The sequence below is a fragment of the Epinephelus lanceolatus genome, chromosome 15 (genome assembly GCF_041903045.1).
Source record: "Epinephelus lanceolatus isolate andai-2023 chromosome 15, ASM4190304v1, whole genome shotgun sequence".
Taxonomy (NCBI): Eukaryota; Metazoa; Chordata; class Actinopteri; order Perciformes; family Serranidae; genus Epinephelus; species Epinephelus lanceolatus.
This window is the reverse complement of record NC_135748.1, coordinates 40774939-40791840: the sequence shown is the minus strand read 5'-3', so window position 1 is coordinate 40791840 and position 16902 is coordinate 40774939. Positions and strand designations below refer to the sequence as shown.

At 43.2% G+C, this 16902-nt stretch overlaps 1 protein-coding gene across 4 annotated transcripts in view; it reads left to right on the top strand.

Moving 5' to 3' along the window:
* npas3 (neuronal PAS domain protein 3) overlaps window positions 1-16902 on the top strand; it is a 470885-nt gene that overhangs the window by 428399 nt on the left and 25584 nt on the right. For all 4 annotated transcript variants that reach the window (XM_033642411.2, XM_078175360.1, XM_078175359.1 and 1 more), the window contains 2 exons: window positions 5067-5260; window positions 9720-9826. In XM_033642411.2, the coding sequence (XP_033498302.1) occupies window positions 5067-5260; window positions 9720-9826 (301 nt within the window). The remainder of the gene's footprint in view (window positions 1-5066; window positions 5261-9719; window positions 9827-16902) is intronic.

Below are 16902 nucleotides of genomic sequence, written 5' to 3'. Positions count from 1 at the left end.
AGTCCTCACAAAGTGAACAGTGGAAGCTCAGTGATGTCGTGCAGCCTCACTGTGTTTATATTCTTTTAATTTGTAGCAGAAAATATGAAAGAAACATAAAATCACCTGAATAATTTTGTATCAGCTTAATGAGCAAACATTAATGAATTTATTCATAGATTTTATTTTCTAAAGCATGATTAATGTTTTTATGCTTCTGTTTATGAAACTAAAGCACCTTGTAAAGGTTAGGAAAAGATGGTGGTCCTGGTTGTGTCTGAAGATCAAAGTATCCTCACACAACAGTTCACCTGGTATCCTATAAATTGGCGCCCCACAAATCACATTACGTCTTTAACTTAAAGTTACGTCACTGACATAAAGTTTTTGAGGTTATTTTCAGGCGGGTAAAGTTACTGTGGTTAGGTTTAGGAACATGGTGAGGACGTACCTTGAAATGGCTCAAAGTTCACACAGTTCCGAACATGTGTCTCCAGGGGAAAGTCTATGTTTTGTGACCCATTCTGTAGTCTACTTGTTTCAGATTCCTTTATTATAATTGTTGTCAAGCTTCTTAACAGTTTTGAGTTATTCTGAATTTGGTCCTACTGCATTATCCTTAGTTGATGATGTCACTTCCTTATAGGAAGATCCATCGTTTTGTGCGTTCAAACGCGAGTGAAACTATCAAATATTGTATGTTCCCTGAGTTATTACTAGTGCCAGTGACTCTTTCAACTGTTCCTCGACTGCTGCATGTTAGACTGGATACAGACGGACATGACGGCATATTTCTTGCTAAAGCCCAGTTCAGACCAAAGATTCACAATGAGACAAGCTGACACATACAACTACTTGCAATGCCCCATTCTGTAACGCTCTAAAAACCTGCTGAACCAATTCACCTAGACGAGATGGTGTATCATCTCTATGCAACAGCACAAGAGCTGTTCTTGTGCACAAATTCACACATATCCCACGAAACCATGAGCCAGTAATTCATGAATAGCCGTCATATTGTGGAAAGCTGCGATCATGCAATAAATGTGCTGACAGGAGTGAAGACGGATGCTGAGATTGTTGCAGGAATGAGTCCAAAAACCTGGAAATACTGACTCCCTCGTCTCAGTCAGTGGGTTTTTTTGTTAGCTGCCTGAAATAAGGTCTGTGGTTAACACAAGCTTAAGAGATTTCATGTTTTGTTCAACGATACTCGGCACTCTGTTAATTTTCAAACTCACTTTGCCCACTTTTGCATAACGAAAGCTGGCTGCAAGACACCAAGGCTGGATAATTAGCTACCAGCCCACTTCTAGCCAGCATCATCAAAAGAAAGTGCTGATAACTAGCTTGTGCACCCATGGAAGTACTACATGGTACCTCTGGCTCATTCCCCGTCACTCAGAGACCACAAACCCAGAAACCCCCACATGGATGTACCCCACCATTCCTCCACGTCACTCCCCGAGAAAGATTGCTGATCTGGGGTCAGGGGGCTGGTCCAGAAACTGAAGGTCTCTCTCCATAAAATATGAAGCTAATTATTACATTAGCTTGGAAAATACACTGAACAAAAATATAAACGCAACACTTTTGTTTTTGCTCCCACTTTTCATTAGCTGAACTCAAAGATCTAAAACATTTTCTATACACACAAAAGACCATTTCTTACAAATATTGTTCACAAATCTGTCTAACATCTGTGTTAGTGAGCACTTCTCCTTTGCCGAGATAATCCATCCCACCTCACAGGTGTGGCATATCAAGATGCTGATTAGACAGCATGATTATTGCACAGGTGTGCCTTAGGCTGGCCACAATAAAAGGCCACTCTAAAATGTTCAGTTTTATCACACAGCACAATGCCACAGATGTCACAAGTTTTGAGGGAGCGTGCAATTGGCATGCTGACTGCAGGAATGTCCACCAGAGCTGTTGCCCGTGAATTGAATGTTCATTTCTCTACCATAAGCTGTCTCCAAAGGCGTTTCAGACAATTTGGCAGTACATCCCACCGGCCTCACAACTGCAGACCACGTGTAACCACACCAGCCCAGGACCTCCACATCCAGCATGTTCACCTCCAAGATCGTCTGAGACCAGCCACCCGGACAGCTGCTGCAACAATCGGTTTGCATAACCAAAGAATTTCTGCACAAACTGTCAGAAACCGTCTCAGGGAAGCTCATCTGCACGCTTGTCGTCCTCATCAGGGTCTCGACCTGACTGCAGTTTGTTGTCGTAACCGACTTGAGTGGGCAAATGCTCACATTCGATGGCGTCTGGCACGTTGGAGAGGTGTTCTCTTCACAGATGAATCCCGGTTTTCACTGTTCAGGGCAGATGGCAGACAGCGTGTGTGGCGTCGTGTGGGTGAGCGGTTTGCCGATGTCAACGTTGTGGATTGAGTGGCCCATGGTGGCAGTGGGGTTATGGTATGGCTCATTGTTGTGCCATTCATCCACGACCATCACCTCATGTTGCAGCATGATAATGCACGGCCCCATGTTGCAAGAATCTGTACACAATTCCTGGAAGCTGAAAACATCCCAGTTCTTGCATGGCCAGCATACTCACCGGACATGTCACCCATTGAGTATGTTTGGGATGCTCTGGATCGGCGTATACGACAGCGTGTTCCAGTTCCTGCCAATATCCAGCAACTTCGCACAGCCATTGAAGAGGAGTGGACCAACATTCCACAGGCCACAATCAACAACCTGATCAACTCGTTGCGAAAGAGATGTGTTGCACTGCGCGAGGCAAATGGTGGTCACACCAGATACTGACTGGTTTTCTGACCCCCCCAGACCCCCCCAATAAAGCAGAACTGCACATTTCAGAGTGGCCTTTTATTGTGGCCAGCCTAAGGCACACCTGTGCAATATTCATGCTGTCTAATCAGCATCTTGATATGCCACACCTGTGAGGTGGGATGGATTATCTCGGCAAAGGAGAAGTGCTCACTAACACAGATTTAGACAGATTTGTGAACAATATTTGTGAGAAATGGTCTTTTGTGTATATAGAAAATGTTTTAGATCTTTGAGTTCAGCTCATGAAAAATGGAAGCAAAAACAAAAGTGTTGCGTTTATATTTTTGTTCAGTGTAGTTATATGGGTAGGTAAAGTGGAACCTAAACCAGCTCTGTGTCACCGCAGTGTGTACAGGTCAAAACCGGTGGATCTCTGCCTACAAATGAGCTCTGGACGCTCACTGCTTCCTGCTCATTCCCCGGCAACAATATGGCAGACCTCCCTCAGCGTATCAGTCGACTCCAGGCATGTCGAAAGGCCAAACATCGTTTATCAGCACACACTGCACTGATAAATCTGTTTGCAAATTGGTAAAAGTTTCCCTTTAACAACAGTAATTCAAACAGCAGCTGTCAGTAAAAACAGATAAAGACGGGGGGCATACACACGTAAACAAGACACAAGTACATAAAGGAGGTAGGGGAGCATCGACACCCAACGTCTGTTTGACCCTCATCCAAAGAAAGGGGAAGTGACACCACATTTAAAAGACAAGCAAACATTTCCCCGGCGAGCAGCAGCTGATTAACATTTCTCGCAGATCCGTCTCGTCCGACAGACTTTTGAAGCTTCACACGAGTTTAAAGCTCTGGATAATTAACACCCTTCACTCTCCCTCTGTCTGTCATCTCCTCTGTTTCCACCTCTCCTCTGTCTCTGTCTCATTCACTTCATCCCTCGAGTGTGTTCAGGGAAAGAACAAAAAATGTAGTAAAAGAGAGGTAAAATTACCCTAAAGTTCTCCTCAGTTCACCTTGTCTTTATCTGCACTGACCTCTGCTGCTGAATTCAGTCTGTGATCAATGACTTTCAGGACAGATTCTATTCCTGTACATTTAAATATAAAAGGTAGTGGCCACTTAAGCAAATTTACAAGCCCTGCATAATCATAACTTGTTTTATTGCAAAAAACAACACATTAAAGTGGGGTTGTATGAGGTACTTCTCCATAATCAATGTATTAGCAACAGTAGATGGCAGTCGGCACACCGCCAGTCACCCCAAGTCGACAGAAGTCTGACACGGAAGCTCAACATTGTACTGATGTGGACGGGGTCGGCAATATAACATATTTTTGTCACCTAAAAAAATTCCTGCCTAACACAAACAATATCAGTTTAGGTCTATGCTTTACTGAGAGTATTTTCACTGCTTTACCTTTCTGTCAGACAGCGATTTTGACGGGAACTAAAGTTGTTATATTGATCTCTTCAAAGCCAGACTCCTTTTAGAAAAACCATGATTTTTTTTTCTAAATCTAACCTTGTGCTTTTGTTGATGACCCAGCGTTGGTTGTGGCGTCCTGGCATGTCAACCACAGATGCGGGAAGATACCTAGCGCTTAATTTGTAGACATGAAAGTCCACTAACAAAGTGGCGACTTGGTATGAGAACATGTTGAACAATGGCAGCCTTTAGTGCTGCAAAATCTTTAAATAGAATTCAGAAAAAAAATTGTGACCTTGAAATTGAAAGTCAAATCCAATTGTGGATTTAGAGAATCTCGACACCCCTTGACATAAAATTGGGACGAGAGCACAGACTGAGAAATTGTATAGTTTTCATGGTTTACATGTCTCGTTACGACCCCTCTCTTTGACACTGAAACTTCATATCTCTCTTCCTGTTGAACAGATTTTATTCTTTTCAGATTTAAATGTTCAATAGGCAGAAACACCTTTTTATATATATGGCTGCTATTGAATGGAATAAACTTCCAACATCTCTAAAACTGACTGAAGCAAAGTGCCCATGACCCTAGAAGTAGGAACTTGTCCTTTTATGTGTCTTTTATTTCTGTATGTAATTTAATGGATGGTTGGTCTTACCTGACCCATCTTGCACCCCCCAGAGGATCACTTTGGAAATAAACCTGTGTCTTTATTGTGTAATTTAATCCTCAACAGTTGTAGATGTGTCTGATAACTGTCTTCAGATGAAGCAGTTTTATGTGTATTTTATGATTGTCTAATCAATCTATCTTTCTATCTATCAATCCTGTCGTCTTTAAACCCCCTGACCCCTCTGTCTGTGTTTTTTATCCTGGTCAGGTGATCCACGTCACGGGGCGTCTGCGCATCAGGATGGCTTTGACGCACAGCCGCTCGGTGCCCAATCAGATCATGGGGATGGTGGTGGTGGCTCACGCCCTCCCGCCGCCGACCATCAACGAAGTTCGCATCGACTGTCAAATGTTCGTCACCCGAGTCAACATGGACCTCAAGATCGTCTACTGTGAGAACAGGTAGGAGGTGAAAGTCAAATTGGACAGAAAGTCAAAATTCAAACTGAATTATAAGTTAGCAGGTGGCTGCAGTTTTTCTGAAGGTTTTATGGGTTTCATGTTTTTAAGAGCACTTTCTTGCTTTTTTGTGATCTTGAAATGAGGTCCTTTTTATCATGAAAGCACTTGTGTGGATGAATGAATATTTCGCTTGTCATAAGCTATGAAAAATGGAGCGAGACTGAAGAATTGACTCGGCAGATACATTGCTTCACATATAAGAAATTGCATTAGAGAGATGTGAAAGTACATTTGAGTTCATTTAGAAAGTGTTGGCATTACAAAGTTTGTCCACCAGAGAGCGCTGACACCTTTAATCTTCAACTGTTAAATGTTTTTACCCTTACCCTTTATTCCAAGTCGCCCTCTTTTTCCCTTTACTTAGACAACCCTTTAAGAACCTGATACATCATTAATAGTCACTGATAAGTAACTATTGCAATAATGACATTATCACAATAACATTTGCCAAAAGCATGAACACTCGCAATTTGTTCACAGCTTAAGTTTCACACTATCAATTGATCAAACAGGTAATCAGAAACAAAGAACACTGCATCATTACCAGGTCACTAGCAGTGCTCCGTAGGCTAACGTTAGCAACCCATGCTCCTACCCTGCTGATATCAGAGGAGCCATTACAACTGCAGCATCTTCAGTGCTGGATATTAGTTAAATTTCAGGTATTGTATGCTATCAAAATGCAGGACTGCCATTTGAAAATCAGTAGTAACATAATTTCTGCTAAGTAACTAGTTAGCTAACGAGACATCAGCATACAAGCGATTTCTTTTGTTCAGGAGTGTGTGGTAATGCGTTACAAGCAACGGAAGTGAGGAAAGTAAACAAAAAGCTAAAGTCAAAAGGGGAGTGAGACCAAAACAAAGTTGTTACAGAAAGTACTATTTTTTTTTTTTATCCACTGAGCTCTTTTTTAATGGTTTGTGTTATTGTTCACTGTGTTGTTAATGTGCTAACTGGTTAACTAGCATCAAGATGATCTTCCACTTTCTCTTTCTGAATGACGATTACTGACGACAACCATCTGCTGCCGTTGGGAGAGTCATTTCCTCTCACTCAGGCGCAGAACGTACATGCTGGTTGGTCGTCTGCTGTAGTCTTTGCCATGTGTTCATGTGCAACTTTTTGGCTGAGACAAACTTAAGCTCAAACCAGCGACTTAACTATAATGCCAGCTGGGTAAGATCTGGAGAGATGAGATGTGGAAGCACGCTGTTGAAAGATGTACTCTAATGGAGACGTGCTTTCAGCCGAAATGTTTCTGCACCTTGTGAAAGCCTCTTACTGAAATTTTATTTTCTGTGAAACCACAAAAACCAAGAACCAGATAGTCTGTTTGTTCTGGCCGACCTGAGCTCTCGTGTGTTGCTGTCAAGATTTTTTTTATCTTTTTGTTTTAAGAAACAAATTCTAAATATCCATTTTTTAGAGCACCAATGTCAAACATAAAACTCCATTTTACTGTTTCTGCATTCATGTTTCACAGCCGCTCCCGTTCAAGGGAGAAAAAGAAAAGTTGTCTCCCTTGTCGGAGCTTCTTATTCATGAGGAAGTCTGACCCAATCCTCCCTGGTTTAACAGTGAAATATGTTGCTGATGGATCTAGCTCCTTCGCTCTGTCCAGATAAAGCAGATAGGCATCAGGATCTCGCTCAGGAGTTAACCGGCCGACCGGGGGAGATTCATATCAGGCACAAAAAAAAAAAAAAAAAAAAAAAAAAACTTCATGTTTTATTATAAAAAGAGAGGAAGGAAAAAATGATAGTAGACAGATTGCTTTTTTTGTGGATGGAAAACGGGACACAATGCGAGGCAGATGATGATATTCAATGCGGAGCGACAGAAAGCATCTCGGCGGCGAACAGACAAGCGTCGCTCCCATTACAGCCCCATTTTGAGGATGAGTTTCTAAGAGAATGAGAAAATGGGAGCATGTTTTTTTTCTAAAGAACAGAGTGTGCTGTTATCTGCCTGCCAGACATTAGTCTCCCCCCCAACCCATCAGAATGATACCGGGGAAATTGTTCTGTCTATCCTGTGGCGAATTTGTTCAAATTAAACCTTTTAAAGCTGATGTGTGTTACCTGTACAATAGACAGACGCGCTTCAGTCTCTGTTGTTGAGTTATTAGCTTTTTTTTTCTTCTCTGAATCAGTTTTTTTTTTTTTAATGGCTGAGCACTAGAACTGTGCAGAGAAAAGTGTCCCAGGGTGACAAGTTAAATATGTTAAAGTTTCACAACATGCAGGTAACTGGGGTGCAGGCATGGACACACAGTCCAGTCGCCAGAGGAATTTGTTGGCACTGTATGTTTCTGTTAACCATGAATATGTTACATTTGTACGTTTTATGACTTTGTCATTGGGAGGTGGAGGGATTGGTGGTTGGCGTGTCACCTTGGAGAGACACCTGCCAAGTTGCAGACTGCTGTTCGAGACCAACAAACAACAACACTGGTCGTGACTTAGCAAGACATTGCTGTGTCCAGCGGCTTTTCAGAAACCAAAGGAGGGTGTTTTGTAGTGACCCATGGCTGGTTTTCCGATTGAGATAGTGTCACGAACACCCTGTATTTTAGACCAGAACATGATCTTTTCCCGACCATTACAAAGGGTTTTTTGTGCCTAAACCTGACCACATGTTAACCGCCTTGTTGCTGAAATGTTAAGTTTAAATGTATCCTCTAAATAAAAACATACGGGGCGTCGGTGGCTTAGTGGTAGAGCAGGTGCCCCATGTACAAGGCTGTTGCCGCAGCGGCCTGGGTTCGACTCCAGCCTGTGGCCCTTTGCTGCATGTCACTCCCTCTCCCTCTCTCCCCCTTTCACACTTGTCTGTCCTATCCATTAAAGGCTAAAAAATGCCCAAAAAATATCTTTAAAAATTAAATAAATACATACAAATGTTACGTATCTGGGGTTTTCAGAAGCGTACAATGCCAACACGTTCTCATCCCAAGTTGTCACATATCGCCGCTTTGTCAGTGGACTTTAACGTTTACATATTATACACTAGGTATCCTCCTGTGTCTGCAGTTGACATTCCAGGACGCAACAAATGCTAGGACCTGTCAACAAAAGCATATGGTTATGTTTAGGTAACAAAAGCCAACACGTTGTCACGCCAGATTTCCACTGGATGCGTGTCCATTGCGGAACGGCAGCGCTGGTTATCTGCTGCGTGCTCCGCCGTCCTTCAATACCCACCGGCTGCGTTTGCTGTACGGAGCGGTGCGGCTCCGCCGGAAGACATCTGGGTGCTCTGCCATGATTAACATCTCCTCGTCCATGGTGTCACCGGGGTGAAATGATGTCTGGAAACCTCTGACCTGTTGTCTTCAGGCCTGCCTCTGCCCATTATGTAGTTTTCAAGGTGTAGTGCAGGGAAATATGATCCGCCGTGAACACTGTGTATTTTATTTTGAAAATTAACCGGATGTTTTATTTTGTTTCTGTGCATGACTTTCTGCCCCGCACGATCTGCTCTGTGCGGAATTGCTGCATTGTGCACCAGCCGCAGCTGGTGGAAACGCGCACATTGACTAGAATTGAATCCTATCGGCTCCACTGCCGTGCCGGAGCAGAGACGCAACCAACACGCATCTGGTGGAAACTGGCCGTCACTGTGACCTCGTCACATATTGACATTTAGTCATGGATTTTCCACATTGAGATGTGACGCGCAAGATACCCTGGGTGTGTTGGTTGTTGACGTACTGGGATGCCGTGTCAACTGCAGCCTAAAGTCTCTTTCAAAATAAAAGCGCTACGTCGGTACAACACCGCCAATGTTTTTTTTCCTTCAACAACAAACGCATGTGGTAGGAACAAAGAACAGGGTTTGGCTTTAGAATCTAAAGGGAAGTGAAAAACTGGCTTCCCTTGTGACCATCGGTGGTTGTTGGACCCATCCAACCCCGTCCCACCAGCCCTACTCTGTTGTTGTCCTGCCGCGTTTCTCCTTGATGTCGTCAGACACTGTTAGACAATAACAGCCTCTGGCGGCGTATCATGCCAATGTAAAATGACAACCTTTTTTGCTGGTGTCTGACACCAGAAGTCACTGACCAAGGGCTGTTTTTGACAACTTTAGAGGGAGACTGGGTTGCAAAAGCACGTGGTATGGTTTAAGAAAAAAAAACATCATGGTTTGGCTCTACCTACTTTTTCTATCTACGTTTTGGGTTCTGAACCAATTTACTTTTGCTCTGAACAGTTTAAAATTAGAGCCAGTGTAACTAACCCCGTCTAGTGTCATATCATATTGCAGCAAAAGGTTGCTTATGGCCTGGGTGTAGAAAATATCATGTTCATATTTCTTTAGAGAACCTGGTAAAGAAAATGCCACAACGATCTCCGTAGAGTCTGCACATGATCACATGTTGTTCATTTTGTTTCAGGATCAGCGACTACATGGACCTGACGCCAGTGGACATCGTGGGGAAGAGGTGTTACCAGTTCATTCATGCTGAAGACGTGGAGGGAATCAGACAGTGTCACCTGGACTGTGAGTACCGTCACCACCTGACTACACACTCTGCACTGATTGGACAATCAGGTCAATGTATTGATCATTACAGGGACATTCTTGATCTTTAAAAGCAGCAGTTTATGAAAAAGAAATCAACTCAAGATTTAATTATGTGCTTGTTCTGGAGTGTCTTAGTGTATCCCAGTTGCCACTGAAATATAGATGTTCAGACATTTCCATGGCAACTGAATCTGCTGTCAGCACATCCTGTGACATGTTGGATGAGACTTTCCAGACATGTTTGACAGCATTATGTCTGAACCCAGTCTCTCTCCTGACCAGTGTTGGGCTCGTCACTCCACAAATGTAATTCATTACTCGCTACTCTTTTCAAAAGTAATAATATTACTTTACTTATTACTCCCTGCCAACAGGAATTCGTTACACTACTCCTTATATTACTTTTCCATTACACACCATGGAATTCGTAATTGTGTATCCCCCAAAAAATCATGTGTGTCTCTGTGTGAGTGTCAGTGTAACCACCAGTAAGTGTAGCTAAGGCTAGATTTAACCTGTGGGTCTTCAGTTGTCTGTGACTGGTGTTTTCCCAAAGATCTGCCTGACAGACGTAGAGTCATTTGTGGAGCAGCATTTCAACCACCACAAATCCAACCACAAGCTTCATTAGTTTTTTGTAGCTGCCGCTGTCCATGACTACAAAAAATCCAGTTTGGGTTGTTGAGCCAGTGTAGAGCTACAGGTGATGTCCACGGCCGTGTAGGGCTAACCTTTGGTGGGGTGTATTTCCTGGAGCTTCATGTTGTTGGGCTGTCGGTCGTGGTTGGTGTTTCAGACGGCAGGTTTGAAGACACGTTTTTAGCAGTAGTACGACTTCCTGCGGCAATACTGTTCTGTCATCTTTCCTCCTGACAAAACTGAAATATGGGACTATTTCCAGTTACTTAAGGTAAGCGTTTCTACCCTCCAAGCGTCAGACACTGATGCAAAGAAGTCAACCTTCAGCGGTGGTATGAGACGACCCAGGCGGCGACATTTGTTGACCCTCCGGGCAAAACTGACTCACCTTGGAGCCCGCCGCTTGTGTGAAACCAAAAGTCAATCGAGTTGTTTTAATAATAACGACGTGGTTTGCTGGTATATTTAGCACACTATACTGGTGATGTATGTCACATGACGCTAGATTACATTAGTGACAAACGTACTTGTTTTAAACCGTGGTGGTTTGTAACCTAATCACATGCTTTTGTTGCCTGAACCTGTGGAAGGAAAACTAAAAAGTTTTTCACCTATGTTGTGAGTTTATTTTGAAAAAGAGTGTCTGCATTTAACAAGCAGAAACTGTTCATTTGCTGTAAAAACAGAAGTTTATTTTGAAAAGACACAATGTGTGTTAGGAACATGAATTGACACGCCGATTGATTTTTTGATTTTGGCTTTTGATTTTTAGAGTTGGGAATGACGGTGTGTCGTTAGTCCTGCAGACAGTCTTCTCCTGTGTATTTGTGTAAGAGGAATATTGCAGCAGCAGTATTTCTAGATTTAACTTTGAAAGTTAAAGGCCACTTAAAGAATCTTTGCTCTGCTGTATCTTTGAAAAGTTTCCTCACAGCAGCAACTCTACAATCTTATTACCCTTGTCAGGAGGCATAATACACTCTGCCTCTCCGACCGACACACACACACACACACACACTCAGAGGCAGAGACTTGGTGTCCCTGTTTAGTGGCTGTCCGGATGATTTGCGGCGTGCTGTTTGTTGCTGCAGTCAGATCTTTACTGTGGTGGTAAAAGCTGAGGAGGCGTTCAGAGCTGCACAGCGTTTCATGGCGTGTCGGAGGCAGTGAAGGCGTTTAGGCGGAACGCCAAATAATAACAACCGCACAGCGAGGACAACATGCTGATGGGATCAAATCCTGTCTGCTGCAGCTGATTACAGTCAGATACAGTGAGCAATGTGCTCATTTGTTTTAACGCTCTGAGTGCTCTCTGTTGCTTTAAGGTGTCACTTCATCCTGAAAGGGAGCTGCGTTCGCACAAAACCTTGCGTGAATGTTCTTTATTTACACAAATGTGACCACTGCAGTGTTTTGCTGCCAGAACAGTTTCCAAACTTTGTAAGGCCTCGAGGGGCCGATGCAGAAAAGACGTGTGCGCACAAAAACCATGCGTACGTCTTTTCCACACAGACAGTGGCATTTATAAAGGAAGAATGTGCGTACGTCACGCATTCTTCATAGCAGGCGTACACACGGTTTTACCCAAGATAGCTTTGGCTGATATGAAGGAGGAGATTACATATTAGCTGAGAGACAGGACACATTGTTTTAAGGTTGTTTGTGTAGCTTACACTGCATTCTCTAATCAGTCAAAGGTGCATTTATTAAGCTGATCTCAACTCATTTATGAGTGATACATTTCCGCATTATTTTTATTCACCTCCCTGTAAGTGATGGTGTAATTTTATCCTGTGGAGCATTTTGTAAAGTCAGTTTCCACATGAGCGCTGTGAATGAATCACTGATCGTCCTTCTGATGTTTAATAATAATGATATCAGAATTTTACTGCGATAATGGTTTGCAGAAATATAATTAAATAGCGGTAAGGATGCTACAAATATCCACAGTCGTGTGTAATGACGGCTGCTCTGTCACTGCTGCACTGCAATGTTTAAGGGTGTTTCTTCATCATCTATGTTGAACTGTGGGTGTGGGAATGAAGCTTGTGCACGTGAGCCCAGCGCCACAATGATCGAGATTTATAAAAAAAATTAGGTGAAAGCAAGACTGTATAAATCTGACAAAAAATGCATATGCACATGTCAGTTTAAGTCATGAATCTACTGTGACATCATCATGTTTTAACATCATATCTCAGGAACAGAAGGGGAGACATTTGGTCAGATACTGAATTGGTGAATTGCTGATCTGTTCTGTACGACATCTATTGCACGTCTGTCCGTCCTGGAAGAGGGATCCCTCCTCAGTTGCTCTTCCTGAGGTTTCTACCGTTTTTTTTTTCCCCCGTTAAAGGGTTTTTTTTGGGAGTTTTTCCTTATCCGCTGCGAGGGTCATAAGGACAGAGGGATGTTGTATGCTGTAAAGCCCTGTGAGGCAAATTGTGATTTGTGATATTGGGCTTTATAAATAAAACTGATTGATTGATTGATTGAGTGACTCTAATCTTGAAACTGTGCTGATTGTATAGATCTTCTGTGTGTGAAGCATCCATGTTTTCACTGACATGGATGGAGACTGTCAGAGACACTGGACTGGTGGGCGGAGTCATACAACCATGGGGCAGTAACTCTAGTTGAGTCCAGAATTTGCATCGAGTCTGTAAAAAAAATTAACTTTTGCGTCAGATTTCAGACAGACCTGGTATCATTGCACATATTAGCACCTTCGTGGAACACTAACTCTACTGCATGACGTGTCCACACGTTGAATGTTGTAAAGAGACAGACTGATTAAGTTGCTATCAGCTGATGTTGATGCTAACACTGTGTTGGTTCATTGAAATCTAAGGTCTCGTATCAAAGCTGTTACAGACACTGACTCCTCCAGTCAGTAGACAGCATGATAGGTGACAGCACGTCTCCTGGCAAAACCAGCTCTCAGCTGTCAGTCAACTGTTGCCGTGAGAAACACCAACTCCGACCCAAGACTTTGAGACCAATATGTCTAAAGGCAGTTTTATCTTCTGTTGAAAAATGGAAAGGTTTCCACAACAGCTGCAATGTCATAGTTTTTACTTCCTCACACAAAAACTGAGGAGAATTCATGTTTCATTACAACTTCATGTACACATGTAAACATCTGGCATGTTTACAGCTGGTGAACATTTTAGGAAGTATGCATGCACTGAGAACACGCTGAATATCCGAACACTGTTTGCCCGGTCGCCATTTGTACGTGGAGGGGATGGTGGATGGTGTGACACTAGGTGCCTTCCAGCAGTGTTATGACCTGACGCCACCCGTCCAGGCATCATACTGCCGGGACAGGTGCCGTACAGCCGAGTGGTGGCATTTCATAACACCACAAAAGGTTCTGTCCGGCAGCATTACAAGCTGACCCCGCCCACAGGTGTATTGTACCACCGTAAAAGGTGAATCACTGATAAAATGGTGGTATTTGACGACTTCAGAATGAACTGTCCACATTGAGGAGGAAACCTCTAACCTTCTGGTGCAGCACCTTGGGGGCCACAATAACGTACAGCTGTACGGTATTCTTGGTTTGCAGAAACACACAACGTTTTTTCTGGCGATTGTTTTGTGTCTCTACTTTCAGCAATTTCAGTTAAGAACTTTGTACCTGCTTGTGAATCTCCTTGAGTTCTGCCTGCTGACACTGCTACCATAACACCTGACAAAACTAAAACATGTCACACACCTCACCGGAGAAAAAAAGAAAAGCATGAAGCTCCCTGAAACTTTTTCAATTACCTTCCCCAAAAGTTCCTGAGCTCTGAACATCCAGAGTGGCAATCAGGAAGTGACTCTACGGCAGCCCGGCGGGGTCAGACAGGACGAGGAGGGGGGGAGGTTAGGATGTGTAAAACACGAGAAAAAAAGGAAGTGAAATATGAAGGGAGATTATTCGTCTCTGTCTGCTGTGAGGATGGGAGGTCAGGGAGGCGAGCCGGCAGCCAGCGGTTTAAATGACTTGGTTTTAGTCGAGCGTAGTCTAATACAGCACCTTCGGTCACCTCGGCTGCTCGTTTTATTCTTCCTCTTTCAAAATTAATTTCCTCTCTGAAAGGGGGGCTTTCAGAAATGGATGGCTACGGGGCGCTGGAGGTGCTCCGTGTCTTTTTTTCTCTCTTCATCCTCGCCGTCAGATTGTTCTGAAATCTGCCTTTCTTTGGGGCGGTTTAATTCGGCGGCTTCATGAACTCGTTTGCTGATTGTGTGGAAGCTGATTTCAGAGCAGCAGTCTAATGATTCTGTTTTAGCAGATGTGGTGGAGCTTTCCGCCTAATTGGGTAGCGACAAGTCTGGTTTGTGTTTTGTCAGTGATGAGCTTCAGGTGTGGTTTGGTTCGGACATCAAGTACAGGCAGAAAAAACATTTTCTTTTTGTCCTGAATTTTGTTTTTGTTGAGTTTGTGCATGAGAATATTTTTACTTTACTACAAGAAGGAGCGTCCAGTTCTCTTTATGTTGGTTTGGTTTGTATGGTTCTGTATCTCCTGGAAGATAATCCAAGATGATCACTTCATTTAGTCCACTAAAGTCTTTTGTATTTTTGCAGGCACTCAATAGTTGGACTGGTGGGAACAACAGGTTTTGAAACTGGTTCAAATGATTGAGTAAAACAGGCTACAGTGTAACCACTCAGTGCGTGTTCACACCATCAATTAACATCCAATAAAAGTGCATGTTTTTGCCACTGATTGACTCAGATTGTAAAAGAACCCTACAGAGAAATGAAATAGTTTATTGTTACCTTTTGCTTGTTCCAGTCTGTTTTGTGTCCAAGTTTCGCTAAAGAAAATGTTTAGCAATGAGGATTGCAAATTTCAACCTGCTGAAAGGTTTCCAGGTAAGAGTTACTTCAGTGGTCATCATCCAGAAGGTTACTTTAAACCCTGAAAAACACTGACTGAAGCAGTTTCATGTTACAAATCAGTGTTTCTCCAATGCTTTTTGGCACTTGCCTGCTATGTGTGCTTTTCTCTGGTAACTTAATGCAGAGTTTCCCACAAAATGAGAGTGTATGTGTGGCAGTAACTGAGGAAGAGGCGGAGGGCACAACTCAAATTGACGTATTTTTCCTTCAAGAACAAACACACTTGGTTACGTTTTAGCTAACACATGCACGTGGTTGGGTGTGGGAAAAAAGAACAGGCTTTACAGTCTTACAGGAAGCAAACACTGGCCTCCAGGGTGAAAGTTGGTTGTTGTTGCACCCATCCATCACCACCTTGGACTTCCGCCCCCTTAACTTTCGTTGTTGTCCTGCCGTGTTTCCCCCTGAAGCCGCAACAGCAACCAACAGCGTATCATGCCAATGTGAAAGGACGGCTTTATTCGTCAGTGTCTGACATTGGAAGTCAGTGGCCAAGCATCAATATTTGAAGACCTCAGAGTGAGACCGCGTTGGTAAAATAGTCAGAACAGTCCGGAGGTTTGTTGTTTGATGAGTGAGAAAGGTTCAGCGCTAAAAGCTACGCCTCAGTTACGCAACTGTGTTTGTCAAGGGCAACAAAGCTTTCCAGAGTCTCTACATAGGTCGAGTCATTTTCCTCGTCCAGTGAAAGAAACAATTTTTGCATGTAAGTAGACAGCAATAAGGAGGAACCAGGTTGTACTTTGTGATTTACAGTTGTGCAAGTGCATGAGAAAGTTGGGTGGGATCAGCAATAATCTGGACCATAAACTCTACCTGCATACTTAACTGGTCCATCAGAGAGTCCCACCTCAGGAACATGAAATTTTGAGACCCAGAAGCCAAAATCAGAGACAACTTCCTGTGGGTGAACTGCAGGAAAAGTTCCCAAAGGTTTCCTGAAAAAGGCCATCATGTTTTCTTTTCGGTCTCTGACTGATCGCTGAATTTAGGCTCAAGTACATAAAATTTGTCACAAATAAGTGTTTTTCAGAGGAGGCTTCATGTTGTTGTCCAACAGCTGCAGATTTCAGCTGAGAAAAATACTTTTTCTTCACTTTTGTGTTTCTGCAGAGCAGCAGCAGCTTGCAGGCTCTGATTTTTTTGTGGGATTTATTTCCACGTCTGCTCTCGGTCCTCCCGCTGCTGCAGGAGTCGGATAGTTAGGGAATCGATCAAGGTGTATTTTAGAGGGATAGCCTGTTCTCTCAACAGGGATCTAAATTTTAAAAGGCTTCTTTTTAAGTGGAGGACGAGGCGTGATCCCTCTCTGTGAAAAGGCGTCACTCTCTAAGTCTCTATCATTACCTGCTGACAGCCGGTCTTAGCTCGGGTCAGATCTCAAAGTCAATCTGTCCTCGTTTCCACTTCGAGAACAGAGAGACAGAGAAAGAGAGAGATAGAGGGTGAACTCGTCTCTTCACACAGAAAGAAAGGGAGGGAACAGGAAGGAGTGATTTGTAGGCAGAGAAAGA